This window comes from Manihot esculenta, chromosome 5 (genome assembly GCF_001659605.2).
Source record: "Manihot esculenta cultivar AM560-2 chromosome 5, M.esculenta_v8, whole genome shotgun sequence".
In the NCBI taxonomy this organism is placed as follows: Eukaryota; Viridiplantae; Streptophyta; class Magnoliopsida; order Malpighiales; family Euphorbiaceae; genus Manihot; species Manihot esculenta.
The window spans coordinates 631,567-646,515 of NC_035165.2; the positions used below are offsets into that span (position 1 = coordinate 631,567).

Here is a 14,949-nt window from a genome sequence, read left to right on the forward strand (position 1 = left end):
TATTTTTAAAATGCGATTTTAAATAATTTAATCTTTAAAAGTATTGAAAATCTAAAAGTTTTTTTTATATTTTAAATCAAAATTTTCTAAATTAAAATAACACATTTAAAATATAGAATATTTTCCTTTTCCCTCTGCAAAAATTAAAAAATAAAATAAATGAAATTTCCTATATGTTGAAAATTGTTTGCTTTAGCCGATGTTCCTAATTTATCCCAATAAATAAATAAATAAATAAAAAGAATGATGTAGAAGACATGAAAATTCATACAAGTGTACATTATGAGGTATAAGAGAATAAAAATTAGAACAAAACATTCAATATTAATTTTCCAAATTTCAACTTTGCTAACATAAGCAACATACTTTATTTATTTTTTTATTATTGAAAATATAAATAATTATAAGGACTAATTAAAAATATTTTTATATTTTAAATTCAATTTTTAATCATATTTACTAAAAATAAAAAGATTCTAATGATTCGTGGAGTGTCAGTATATATAAGATAGAGTTATATAACAAGATTCTAATGATTCGTGATTCTTGATCAATTTAACATACCCTTACTTATATATTAGTTAACATACTGTCCCATTTAAAACATCTACAAAAAATTCTCATATTTAGTTCTGCATCTAATTGTATCAACAATCTGTAATACATATATACACACACCATATAACCTATAATTCACAATTATTATTATATGAACTAATAAATCTCGATTTAATGGTGAAAAAATAAATATAGAGGAAGTACATTAAACATAAAATAACTATACAATCAATCATTTGCTCAATATTTAATGTAATAAATACTGATTAACATATATAATTAATAATTCACAAAACATCAAGTATATAATTCATTTTTAAAACAATAAGAGCTTCCTAGTGATTATGACTTTTGTTTTTTGCTTGGGATAATAAAAGGAATACAAGGCAACAAAAACACAAAAACTAACGTCAGAGAGATAACTCCAACTACATCCCTTTTTGAAGCCAAGGCAGCAACTCTAGTGGAGAAGCCAGAACATCGACGCCTCTAGGGACATCCTTCGCGAAGTCCACTAACCAGTCGGCAGTAGATTCTCTAGGGATACGTGTGACTTTTAACTTTTAGAACCGCTTGTAAAAGGGAAGAAACAGCCTTGAGTAAAGAAGCAAAGCATCCTGAATAAGATGATGCAATCAGTTATAGCTTCCATAACGCCTATGTTATCACACTCAACTATCATCCGTGGGATTCTCAAATCAATATCTTAAACGATTATAAGTTGCCAAGAGTTCAGCAGCAAAGATAGAACACTTGCCCAACAATTATCATTCCAGTCTCTGAAAAGACCATTCCCATAAAGCACGAACCAAACATCAAGAAAGCAACCATTCGTATTCACTTTGAAGCAATTTCACGGGAGGAGGTTGCCAGCTGACTTCCAGGAACGAGCTTCTGCTCTCCTTTGGGCTTAAGTTACTGCGGATCAAAGCCGCATGGGCAACATCCACCTGCGACCTCACCATGCAAAATAGTGATTTTGACTTATAACAGTGATACAGACTTCTACCAACTAATTTATCACTAAACACTAGTAGTAACCTTTCAAAAGTATTTATCTTGATTTATAAACTCTAAAATTAAAATATTTATTTATCACATTTTTAAAATCTTATAAAGTGGACAAACAAGAAATCATATACTAACTTCCTACTCTATCCTTAGAAACAAAAGTTCTTTTTTCTTTTTCATTCAATAAAAAAGAGAACAAAATATACCCCTATGTTCTTTCAGCAAAATCCTATCAGTACCTGCAATAGCTCTAATCCATTTTTGCAATGTAACATCATAATGACTCGACATAATCTACCTAACTTCATCTGCGCATTTGTTATCACACCTGCAGCATTTCACAAGAACTCCATATCGTCTTGGTGTTGTTCCAAGATAACTGATGCCATAGCAAGTCTATATGCTGAAGATCTCAAGTTCCTGACAAGCACATATATTTCTTTTCTACTCTTCTTTACAGGTATCCCATTCCACTGTTCTTCCCTAAGATGCGCTAGTAAAACTGCTTCACAAAAGGCCTCTGCCATTGGCTTCTTGCTGCATATCAAAAGTAAATCCTGTGATTCTGTTACCAAAGAAAGAGTTGCATATTCATTGAAAGAAATAAAAGAATAACATCATCACTAACCTCCCTCGAACAAATCCTGTCGTGACAAAACCAATAGGCCACCTATGGGACTCTTCAGCAGCGTTTTCTGGTATCTGGAGTTCCCACTTACCAGAAGATTGCTCTTTGAAGTATGACCTCACCACAGAGGTAGGAATCTGAAAACCAGTCTCATTATTTTCTGACCTGAAGCACGTGCCAACCACATCAAATAACATCAGATGATAAGCCTCATGAACAGTAGGAATCCCCAAATGATAATTTCAACCCTATACGTTAGATGATCTTTGCAATGTTCATATTACAGTAAAACACTCCTTTAAATGTCCCACTCAGCTCTTGAAAAAATGAGAGATGCACAAACATCCTTCTAATTTTGCAAAATATCCTTCTATGACTTATGAATCTATAATCTGTTGGTGTGCATTTAAATGATTGATGATTGGGTTTGTCTTTTAAATTATAATTATAAACTTTCAAATAATATCCAAATTGAATACCTTATTATTATAAATTCACACCTATCAAATGAAGCCTAATGCAATTTCAGCAAGAATTCACATAATCAAGCAAACCTCAGATTTTCAAAGTAATCTGATGCATCAATAAGAATAAAAAGTTCTGGAAGAATACCTGGAAGTCAATAGTGACACATCACTGAGACAAGGTGCACATACAACTGCTCCCTCTTCAAAAACACCTTTTTTATATGCATGGAGAAGAACTCTAACAAAGCACATTTGACGGTTAGAATTCATTCGCATAATACCATTTTGAAGTTGACCAAGTTTACTTTCATCATTGATAGACTTTAGAAACTTCATCTTCCAGTTTGGAGCTTGAGGGAATAAAAGTGAACAATCACCATATATTTCATTCATAAAATCAGCCAACATATTGGATGTCCTTGCTACAATTCCATCAAATGAGTTACCATCAACCCTGAGTGATGTTATATCACTATGATCACATCTAAAGATTGACATTGAATTGCCACCAATCATGTCTTTTGCATGAGAACTTGAAGCCACTTGCACAGCAATGCGGACGCTATTCCATGGGGGTGGAACAGGCACTTTCAAGGATCTTACAGCAGGACATAGTCGTTCTGCTTTTTGGTCTATGGCAGCACTTTCAATTGCCTTAGAAGAGAGGTATGGATTACAGTCAGGAAAATCTGAAGGAAAAAAGGGTAACCCTACCTGCAAAGAAATAATAAAAAAAAATCATAATTGTTCTGTTACCATTTTTTTTTAAAAAAAAATTCTTGCTTGTTAAGCACACATACTTCACATGCAATCCATCGTTTCTCTCTAAGACCTATGGCACGAGCTCCTTTGGAGATGAAAGATATCCAAAAGACCTTGACCCAGCACAAGGGCATTATTATTGACCATCTGTAAAGATAAGCAACATATAAGAGGTGCTAATGAAGAATACAGCTCATTTTTTTTGCAAAGATGTAATCGTGGTACACATATGATCACAGGAAATATATGAAAATGAACCAGATCAATTACTTCTAATAACAACAAATGAGAGATTAAATCTAGTAAAAAGAATTACCCCATGAATGAGCCCATTCCATTGTTGTGTTTAAGAAGAACAATAGGGCAAGATCTTGAACCATGAACATCAACTGCAGTACTCGGCATCCCTGATTTTGCATCATCAAGGCAAACGAAATCCATACGCAAACGGTGTTTTTCCAAGCAAAGAACATTATCTTCCACAGGGAGACTTATTCTGCAAGCTGCATCCCACAGATCCCCTTTGTTAGAGAAACTGCTATCCCCTTCAGGTTTTGAACATGGTTGCCAAAGTAAATCTTCAATCTTTTCTGGATTTCCCAGTGGAGTGACATCCTTTCTAGGTTCATCTTCAGACACATAATTCATTGTGGTAGCAGCTGCCACAGAAACATCACCGATCTTTGTCTCAGACATTGCTCGAGGATCCCTGACTGTAAAAGGAAACATAGAACATGAAGACATATTCTGCTCATTTTCTAGTATAGAAGGATTCTTAAGCTTGGAATCATGATCCGCATCTTCAACAGCACATTTCCTCAGTTGCCAGGAATTCTTTGAATCACTACACACAAGTAAGCAGCCTTAGCCATAGTTAACTAAAAATCTTGATCCCAAAGAAACATAAAAAATTATTAGTTGGCTCACCAATAAACAGGATGTAATATCTTTTGAAGAAGTTGAAATGCCTTCGATCCCATTACCTCTAGTTTTGCAAGTTCGCCTTCAAGTGAAATGCAATTGATCAAGATGCCACTCTCACTCATCTGAAAAAATAAGAAAAGTAAGAAATTCACATATTAAGATATCACAAACCTCTAGAATGTTTAGAATACCTAAAAATTAAGTTCTCCAATTCCAACACAAAATTAATGGTCAGGAAAGCAAATCACAAACCAAAGGGACGTGATTTACCAATTTATAATACATGAAAATGAGGCATGAGGCAAGAAACAAAAGGTGAAATATATGCTGTAGATATGGTCAACCAATCATCTTTTACCAACAAGCTGGGAATTTAGAGGAAAAGGAATTCCTGAAAACCTTATTTGTAAGATAGCAAGTCAACACCAATTTAGCTACAACAAAATTTAAATTTACAAATTTTTTCAGGTACAAAAAGGACATACAAGTTTCTGACAAGCAAATTTTAGAGCATCATATCCCTCATTGAAAGCTGAAGCATGTATCAACACCCAAAGCTGGCGATGGGAAGAAAATGATTCAGAACTTGTCGACTCATTGCATCCATCAGAATTACAGTGACTACCACCGTTTTCTCCATTCGGAAGATGATAAGGTCGCCACATATAAGTCACAGGAGCTATCAATTCAGAAACAGGCGCTCCAACATGATGAAGCTGAAAAAAACAAAAGGAGTTTCATATATGCACATCATAGGGTTATCCTCCTTCAGGAAAAAAATAACAACAAAACAATTGCAGTGGAGTAATATACCATGGCGGTTCCATAGATACAACCAGAAAGAATAGTATTTGTAATTTCCTCAGATTGAGTTGATGAAGAAGGCTCGAGCACCATCCTTAGGATTGACGTTAATGAATCCTAGAAATCACATATCATTAAAAAAAAAATTCTTCCAACTTATAAATCTTACAAGTAAAAGTTCTATAAATTATGAACCTTACAACAAATGAGAACTATCAAAGCAATAAAAATTCAACTTAAAAGATTTGCTAATTACAAAGAGAGGGTAATGCCTACCTCTGGACCCTCCAACTGGACAGCAGTATAATAGCTTGCATCATGCACAAGAGCCCCATGCTTGTACCACTTCAATGAAGCTCGAGACCCCCTTCCTCTGCATCATACAAACCCACTCTAAAAAGAATAGCTTATTAATTTTGCAAAAACTTTTAGCTACAGATTACATGACAATGTTACCTGCCCTGCAAACCCAGGGGAAGGTGGAAACCCCACAGCTTTGTCATTGTGAACCTCTTCGAATGCCAAAGATACGTTCTCAGCCTCTTTGTCCCTTCGCTGGAAGTAGAGAAACCACTTTTAGAATTCCTTCTAAGTTCAACTCTCCGCCGAACGCGACGAGGAGGAAGCCTTTCCTGGTTTTGCTCCGAAGCCACATTATTGCTTCTATCAATAGCTATTTCAAATTTTCTCCTTCTTTTATCTCTCTTCTTTGCATTTTGATTGTCATACGCAGTGGTTCTTCTTCTCTTGTTTCTTCGAGATCGGAAATTGTTATTCAACCGGTCTGATACTATTGAGTGAAGAGTCTCGAGCTCAGAAGCGCGCGATTCTACAAATTTCTGCACATTGATTTTTCGAGGTGGAATTGCTGAGACTTCACTGCTTTTGCTTCCATCGCCAGCCATTGGAAGTGTTACTTTTACCTTCACGTTGATGATAGTAAGCAATGGCTTAAGGTTGGGAACTGAGCATATGAGAGAGCGGCAAAGAATACAACTGACGTCTGTTAATTTAGGGTGCAATCGAATTGAGTCGAGCCGAGTTTTGTAAAGCTCAAGCTCATTTATTAAAAAATTTCAGTAGCTCAAGCTCGGCTCGTGAATTAAATATTATTATCGAATTCGGTTCGAGAAAAGCTTGTTTAGTATAATAATGAGCCTAATTCGAGTTTGAATTCGAAAAACTCGATTAAGAAACTCGTTAACAAAGCTCGAGTTCAAACTCAAAATAAAAAGACTCGGCTCAAGCTCAAGTTCAAACTCAAATTAATAATGACAAATTATTTTAAATACACTTTAATGAGTTAATAGTCATCATTAATATAAATAAACATTAAAAAAGAGAGTAAGCACCTTCAAAAAAGATTACAAAACACAATTCATAACAAATATAATACAAATAAATACAAACTCAATAACATAATACAAATATCACACAAAGTTTAATATCAAGCGAATAAAATTTGAAACGAGCTATATAATTTTATCATCTTCATGCTTGCTCAACTAGTCAACTTGAATTCCGACTACATAATAAATGAAAATAAGGCTAATTGAGTAACTCAATTCAAATTAAATTTTTTTGGAGAAAATTCACTGTAATTTTTTCAAACAATTCTATTTTGCAAATGCGTAGAGGGCGTGTTGAGAAATAATGGAAACAATAAAATAATTAATTATCCAAAACCAAAGTGAAATTACTCCAAGTCCATTTTACAATAACATATCATATCAATTGTGAACTTTGCACAACATGATGCTATCAAATATATCTCTTCTGCAAGTTAACTACTTAAGTATTGATAAAAAGAATGAATATTCATATACTACATACTTTTAACACTCAATCACATAATCTGATGGAAACAGAATGGAATAACCACCTCCATGGTTCCATTGTAAAAGAAAACCAGAAATGACTCCATTTTTTGGAACTACAGGCTAAGTATGTCTAAGCAACACTATGATGCCTATAAACTTGGATGTCATAATAAATTCATAATGCTTCCAATAATACCAACCAAAATTCTACCCAGACTGCTAAAAACATATTCACATATGTGTGCAAACCTATTTAGCAATGCTACGTGAGCAACCAGAGCCCACATATCATTGGAGGGACAGGAACTATTTTCTTCGGATTAAAAAAAAATGCTTACCGTTGAACTGCTGAACTGCAGAGGAGCCGGGTGGGTGGCAAACGAGCAGTCGATGCAGAGGTGCGTGCGTGCGGAGGCTCACAGTCGCGCGATACAGCGGTGGGCTGTAAACGAGCGGTCGATGCAGAGGTGCGGCGTGCGGCGGCTCACGAGCACGAGGGGCAGTGCTGCGGCGGCTCCCAGTCGCGCGATGCAGAGGTGGGCTGCAAACGAGCGGTCGATGTAGAGGTGCGGCGTGCGGAGGCTCACAGGCTAGCGATGCGGCGGTGGTGCTGGCGCGACGTGCTGCTGCTCAGGCGGTCGACGGGTCCTTTGAAATAATGTGTTAGGCGCTTTTGCAACTGTAGTTTTGGTTTTTATAACCAATTAATTAAATTATACAATCATAAAAAAAATACATAATTTTAACCAAAACTAGGCATCTTAAATTTGCCCAATTAAATCAATTTATAAATATATATACTATCTAAAATTAAAGTATAATTATAAAACTCTTTATAAATCTAATATTGATAGATAACATATAAAAAATAAAACCCTAAAACCGTGACATATATAGACGCGAATTAAAAATTTTTTTATTTAGTTTGACTTAGCAGTAAAAAAATCTGACCTATTAAGTATAAAATATTAGATCAGCAACACTCCTAAATTTATTTAAATTCGAAACAGATAAATCAACCTCTTCAAAAATCCATACTACAACAAGACTTTAAACACCGACGTAACCGACCTCACTAATCTGAAGAAACTCATTTCTATATAGGTCGGATGAACCCAACACGACCTGATGAAGTCAGAGTAAAGATGACGACCTCCTATGAGCTGGTCGCCTCCTTAGTTCAGCACAAAAATCATAAGCGCACATGTAGAAGGTACAAACTGGCCAGCTTTGCATTTATTGTCCTATAACCCATCATTAATGTATTGTCTAATACACCTGCACAAAAGCATTCTTGCTCCATCAGAAGGGACATAACACTAGGGGTATCAACTTTATTTAAAGGTATTTATACATCAGATTAACCCTGAAAAAAAAAAGATCTCTCCTTCTATGAAAAGAGACCTATCTCTATCTCTCACGGTCACATAGGGAAAATCCAGAACCACCATTCTCTTCTATGTTTTACTTCTTTTAACTCCATAAAGTTCTCATATCTGACTTGAGCGTCAGAGGGTCTCAACCAGAAACTTACTCAGTGGTCCCCTGACCATCTTCTTCATCTTATAGGTCTCATTCTTTACAGCCAAGTATAGAGGGATCTAATAGACCGATCATAGAACGATGATCAACCTAGCAAATCAAACCTCTGTCTAGGTGTCCTCATCTGAACGCCTTGCCGGATCTCATCATTATCAAGTGGCGCCAACTGTGGAGACGAAGGAGACTATACTGTCACCGAAGTTTTTAAACAAAACTCATTGAGATCCACATGATAACCCAAGAAAAGTTAATAGACAAACAACAAAGGAAACCGGAAAAAAAGAGAGAAAGAAAAGAATCGAGAATTGCTAACGGCATCTAAAACCACACGATGAAAGTTAAAAAAAGGCAGACGCTGATGTAAGAAGGAAACGCGATACAAGGGCGATCTGCCAAGCATGGAAGAGGGGTGACATGCACGAGTTAACCAAACTACACAGTTATCTCTTTAGTTCAAAGTATTTTTGTCATCATGTCTAGTTTCAAACATTAATCCTTCTAATTATATGCTTGAGCATGACAGTATTTTAGAAACAGCTTAAAAAGCTCTCATCAGTGGTTAATATTAATATGAATTCCTTAAGAAAGGGATTATTTGCTTAAGCATATTAATATGAGAAGTGAAAATTGCGAAATAATATATGCTTGAGAAACATTATTTATTAGATTCTTTAGAATTATATGAGATGATACAGTTGGACAAAATTAATATTTACATTCAACTGTAATATGAAGTTGAATAACTTGTTATTTAAATTAGGGATGGCAACGGATCGGGTATTTTCGGGTACCCGATCCGACCGAATCCTAATAGAACGGATTTGGGTAGTTATAATCGGGTTTGGGACGGGTTCGGGTTTTAAAAATAATACCCGTTGCGGGTTCGGATCGGATTCGGGTTTTATGTACAAGATACTCACCACCCGAACCCGTTTATATAAATAATTAATTTAATATAAAAAATATATTTTACAATAATATTTATAAATTTTTTTTATATATTTTTATTTAAAATTTAAAATTTAAATATTGTTTAAAAATATTAGATTTTTTAAATGAAAATTATTAATGAGAAATATTTTTTATATAAATTATTAATTAAAATATATAAGATTAAACGGATTCGGATTTTATTCGGATAATAATAATCGGGTTTGGTACGGATTCGAATAGTTTAAATTAATTTTTAATCGGGTTCGGAACGGATTCTGATATTAATAATATAAATCAGGTTCGGGTTCGGATAGTTTAATTTTCGCTGGTACCCTACCCGTTTACATCCCTAATTTAAATTAATAACGAGCATTCTTATTACATATACTTCGTGCAAACTTTTATTTTGTAGATAAATTTTAAAATCAAGAACAAGGCTCATAAACCTAGAAGCTCTGGTCACAAAACTAATTGGGAAAATGAAGCCCTCAATGAGGTAGGTGACCCGTCTCAAAAATAAGATCGCCGGTATCACAAAACCGACTGAAAAGATGAAGACTCCAATGAGGTGGGTGACCAGTCTCGAAAATAAGACCGCCGGCACTCTCAATGAGGTAGGTGATCGGTCTCGGAAATAAGACCGCTAGCACCACAAAGCTAGTTGAGGAGATAAAGACCCCAATGAGATTGGTGACCAGTCTCGAAAGTAAGACTGCCGGCACAACAAAATCGGTTGAGAATATGAAGCCTTTAATGAGGTAGGTGACCGGTCTCAGAAATAAGACTGTCGACACCACAAAACTAGTTGAGGATATGAAGATCTCAATGAGGTGGGTGACCGGTCTCAGAAATAAGACCACCGGCACCAAAAATCGGTTGGGAAGATGAAGCCCTCAATAAGGTAGGTGACTGGTCTCAAAAATAAGATTGTCAGTATTACAAATTCGGTTGAGGAGATGAAGACTCCAATGAGGTGGGTGACCGGCCTTGGAAATAAGATCGCCGACACTATAAAATCGGTTGGAAAGATGAAGCCCTCAATAAGGTAGGTGACTAGTCTCGGAAATAAGACCGCCAGTGTAATATCCGGCTGGACTCCGGTATCGGAATTCCTATCGTCCGGTGGAATCTCGGATGTCGGAAGCCTCTAGTAGGGTAAAATCATGTTTTCATAAAATGTTTTAATGTGTTTTATGTTTTAAGCATGAAAGAAAATGAGTTTTTGCATGAAAATAACATTGGAGGAAAACTCAGGTTCGGCTGCCGAACCCCTAGTTCGGCCGCCGAACATGCATGCACTTCGGGAGTGCTTTAGGCCCCCGAAGGCATAAGTGAGGGAAGTCCAGGTTCGGCCGTCGAACCTCAAGTTCGGCCACCGAACATGGCATGCATGCGGAGGCACATTCGGCCCCCGAACGTGGACTGGCCAGCCACTATAAAAGGGTCCCTTAGCCGAAAACGGGCGAGCTTTTCTCCCCTTTGTCGGCCAAGGTGAGTTCTCCGCCGTCCCTCACCAATCTTTGATGTTCTTCCTCTAAATCTTTCAAGATTTTCATTTGTTTTAACTTTGTTTTGAAGATTTAAGCTTTTGAGCAAAGTTTTGGAGCTTGGAGGTTCAAGAACCCAATCTCTCCCAACTCCGAGTTTTTGGTCGTCTCCCTCTCGATCTTCAAGAGGTAAAAGCCGATCTTAAGCTCATTGCATGTTTTAAGTAAGTTTTAAGTAGATCTATGGGTTAGAATGCATGTTTAGTTTATGGTTATGTTTATGGGTATAAATGTATGTTCATGGACAATGTGGATGCTTGATGTGTTGTAGATGGGGTTTATGATGGTTTGAGGCCCCTAGGAACATGTATGCTTGTGTTTGTGTGTTGTAGAATAGGTTTGGTGCATGTTTAGTAGGTTTGGAGGCGAAATGTGCAAAGGGAGCCAAGTTTCTGCCCTTTGGCAGAAACCAGGTTCGGCAGCCGAAGGACTTTCGGCCGCCGAACATGGCTAGGGAAGCAGCCTTTCGGCTGCCGAAGCCTGCCCCCGAAAGGGAGACTTTCGTCTCTGTCTGGCAGTTTCGGCCGCCGAAAGTGCCGCCGAACATGCATGAGTTTCGTCTCTGTCTGGGAGTTTCGGCCGCCGAAGGTGCCGCCGAACCTGCCTGACTTTCGACTCTGGAGGGACTTTCGGCCGCCGAACCTGCCGCCGAAAGTGCCCTGTCCAGGCCTCCTTTGCATGTTTTTCTATGGTTGTTTCATGATGTTTTAGGGGGTTTTTGGGGAGTAGTTTATAGCTATGTTCTAGTATGTTTGGTCCCTCATTTGAGTCCACCTGTGTATGTTCAGACCCGAGGAACCGAGGACCCCAGCAGTGAGTTCAGCTGCTTCGGTATTGTCAGAGTCAGCCAGAGGTGAGTGGAATGAAACTTAATCTTTTAAATTGAGAAATTAAATGTTTTATCATGTTTCATGCATCATGATCATGCAATAGGATGATTGCATTAGTTTTCACGAATATGCCGCATTGCACCGATTGTTGTTGATGTGGGTGAATGTTGGATGACCCAATTAGTCCATGACAGGAAGACCAGGACCCCATTCTACGGCCTGGCACAGAGTAAGGAAAGACCAGGACCCCATTCTACGGCCTGGCACGGTTATGGGACTCGAAGACCAAGAGCCCAGAAGAGGCCCTGGGACAATGGTAAGTAATGTATGTTATGACAGGAAGACCAGGACCCCATGCTACGGCCTGGCATAGAGTTAGCTTGGACTAATTGGTGACAAGTTCACCCAGCCCTTATGTGAATTGTCTGTGTTATGATGCATTCCATTGAAGCATAGTGTTAATATGTTTTATGGTTCTACTCACTGGGCTTTTAGCTCACCCCTCTCCCTTTACCCCCATGCTTGCAGGTACAGGATAGAGCAAGAGTCCGGATAGAGTAATGAAGTTTTGATTATGTAATAGTTAGTGTGGACATGATAACTGATTATGATGTAATGTAAAAGTATAGTTTAGATATGTAATGAGATGATGTTTATGGATGTTAGAGGTGTGCTTGACCATAAATTGTTGTTATCCCTTTTAATACATGATCTTAGAAATTTTTATGATATTTATGTAAACCAACTCAACACAGGTTATGTCACCATTTGGGGGCACTGATGAAATCCCACAGAGGGATCAATGTTTATGACTTATGTTATGTACAGTGCATGCAAAGGTTGAGTTTGGTGTATGAATGGAAAGAAAAGTTTTTAATTCCTATGCATATTGTTGATCATGTATGGGATTATACAGGTTTTCAGGTTATATGTCAGGCTTGCTACGGGTCCCGGCGGCCTTAAGCCGATCTGGATCCTAGCGCCGGTAGCGGTCCGATTTTCGGGTCGTTACAGAGTGGTATCAGAGCACTAGGTTCATATGGTCGGACCTAGAGTGTCGGGCTCATAGTTGTTATAGAAGGTCAAGCACAATAGGAAAGATCATGTCCACTAGGATAGGATGTAGAGTCCTGTCTTGATTGATAATGTGAAATGCCATGATAATATGCATGTGCATTAATGATATGCTATGATATGTAATGTATGTGATGTGGGTTCATGTGTTCCCACATGAACCATATGGTGCTAATGCTTGTTTGTTATGTGCGGTTTTTCAGAAAACAGGATGAGAGGAACTCGTCGATCTGCAAGATTGACTGCAGTACCACCTGAGAATGAGGGCACGAGCGCCCGTCCTCCAGCATTGCCTAGGGCAATGTCTAGTAGGTCTAACAGAGAAAGAGCAGCAAGAGACCCTAGAAGGTCTCTGGACCTGGGTAGAAGCAGATCAGTGAGGGGAACAGTTCAGGGAGGAATGTCAGAGGGTATGGGGGATGATATGGATGTAGAGCAGAGGAGGGATGGCAGTCTGGGAGTTAGCATGTCAGAAGAGGGAATGGGAGAGTCCCAAGGAGGCACTCAGGCCTCGGGATTTGTTCAGCCACCCCACTACCCACACTTCTCACAACACCCCGGGTATTCGATGGGAGGTACATCGGATTACCCTAGCTTCACCCCTTATCCCACACAGATACCATACCCACCATACTACCCACCATACTCACAGTACCCAATGTATCCACCTCCACCCTACTATCCAAATCCAGCAAACCCTACCTCATAAAATGTTGCACCATCTCCACCACCTGTAGAACCAGCAGCCCCAGTTACTCAACCTTCTAGACCTAGTTCAGCCAGTGGGAGCAAGGTCAAGATGACTGACTACATGAAGTTGGGTGCTCCTCAGTATGAAAAAGGGGATGACCCGTTTGTGTATCTTGAGAGGGTCAAGGTGATCACAGATGAGATTGGGGCTGATGATAGTAGAGCCATTCAGATGGCTGGGTTCACACTTAAGTGCAAGAAGGCACGAGAGTGATTCAAGAATTATGTGAACCCGAGAGTGGACAGCATGTCTTGGGAGGAGTTTGCAAACGAGTTTGCAGGATGGGTTTTTCCCGATAGTTCAAGGGAGCTGAAGATGATAGAGTTTGAACAGTTGAGGCAGACGGAGGAAATGAGTGTAGAGGAGTACACCGACAGATTCTTGGAGCTGTTGCCTTTTGCTGGGCAGAGTCTGGATACAGATTCGAAGAGGTCAAGGAGGTATGTCATGAAACTCCATTCCAGGTATTCCTCCTTGATTCAGTCAGTGGACAGGGAGAGCTTCCATGCCATAGTAGATATGGCCAGGAAAATGGAGGCCAGTGCCATCGTTCAGGGGACATTTAAGTAGACAGTGGCACAGTCTTCTCGTCCTAAAACTCCGGGTGGGGGAAGGTTAGATCCCTCTACCCTGAGTGCAGCAGCTTCAGGCAGTAAGAGATGGGGTAAGCCCAAGGGTAAGAAGAATAAGTTCTGGAGTAAAGTCAAGTCCAGTCTGGGATTTGGGAGTGGCTCAAGCTCTGGTGCGGATAATGCAGTTTGTGCGAGGTGTGGTAAGCCACACAAGGGAGTATGTTGGTTTGGGACGAATGCCTGTTTTAGATGTGGTCAGGAGGGGCATATGGCTCGAGAATGTCCAAGAGCAGTCCCGATGGCTCAGTCCCAGCAGACAGCCTCAGGCAGTGTAGCGCAGCCAGCAGCTCCAGCCATGACTCAGGCCAGTGGCAGAGGCAGAAGGAGAGGAGCAGCCTCTTCTTCAGCGGGTTTCCGAGGTGAAGGTCCATCAGCTCCAGCACGGATCTTCACAATGACACAGCAGGAGGCAGATGCATCTAACACCGTGGTGGCAGGTAACTTAGTCATTGGTTGTTCAGATGTGTATGCCTTGATGGACCCAGGTACATCTCATTCTTTTATTGCTCCGAGAGCCGTGGGGAGGTTGGGTCTGATGACTTCTGGGTTAGAGTGTCCTCTCTGGGTCAGTGGACTCAAGTGTGATCCATCAGTGGCAGAGTCAGTCTGCCAGTGTAGTCCTATGTTTGTTGAGGGAAGATGCTTGTCCGCCGACCTAGTGGTTCT

At 39.0% G+C, this 14,949-nt stretch overlaps 1 protein-coding gene across 7 annotated transcripts; it reads right to left on the minus strand.

Annotated features, from left to right (window-relative positions):
- Positions 1 to 804: 804 nt before the first annotated feature.
- LOC110615950 (ribonucleases P/MRP protein subunit POP1-like) lies at positions 805 to 7,646 on the minus strand. 7 transcript variants are annotated; one of them, XR_006350757.1, is made up of 13 exons: positions 7,313 to 7,646; positions 5,611 to 6,118; positions 5,431 to 5,527; positions 5,164 to 5,271; positions 4,836 to 5,066; positions 4,354 to 4,472; positions 3,743 to 4,270; positions 3,465 to 3,573; positions 2,810 to 3,378; positions 2,198 to 2,362; positions 1,868 to 2,106; positions 1,316 to 1,508; positions 805 to 1,175 (listed from the first exon to the last, which is right to left on the minus strand). XR_006350757.1 is itself a non-coding variant. In XM_043956873.1 (12 exons), exons 2-11 carry the CDS (start codon positions 6,057 to 6,059, stop codon positions 1,908 to 1,910), a joined length of 2,574 nt encoding a protein of 857 aa, XP_043812808.1. In that variant the 5' UTR covers positions 6,060 to 6,118; positions 7,313 to 7,646; the 3' UTR covers positions 805 to 1,508; positions 1,898 to 1,907. The 7 variants fall into 7 exon arrangements, 3 of the variants coding, with proteins under 3 accessions (XP_043812808.1, XP_043812809.1, XP_043812807.1); XR_006350755.1 differs by having other exon boundaries at positions 805 to 1,508; positions 1,809 to 2,106; positions 5,611 to 6,077; XR_006350756.1 differs by having other exon boundaries at positions 805 to 1,508; positions 1,809 to 2,106; positions 5,611 to 6,084.
- Between the last annotated feature and the right edge of the window lie 7,303 nt (positions 7,647 to 14,949).

Excerpts from the sequence above, each read along its gene's own strand:
- LOC110615950 (XM_043956873.1), bottom strand. The coding sequence starts at position 6,059 with ATGGCTGGCGATGGAAGCAAAAGCAGTGAAGTCTCAGCAATTCCACCT. Across the intron at positions 3,379-3,464 it reads AACGATGGATTGCATGTGAA|GTAGGGTTACCCTTTTTTCC; the intron begins GTATGTGTGCTT and ends ATTTCTTTGCAG. Across the intron at positions 2,107-2,197 it reads ACAGGATTTGTTCGAGGGAG|CAAGAAGCCAATGGCAGAGG; the intron begins GTTAGTGATGAT and ends TTTGATATGCAG.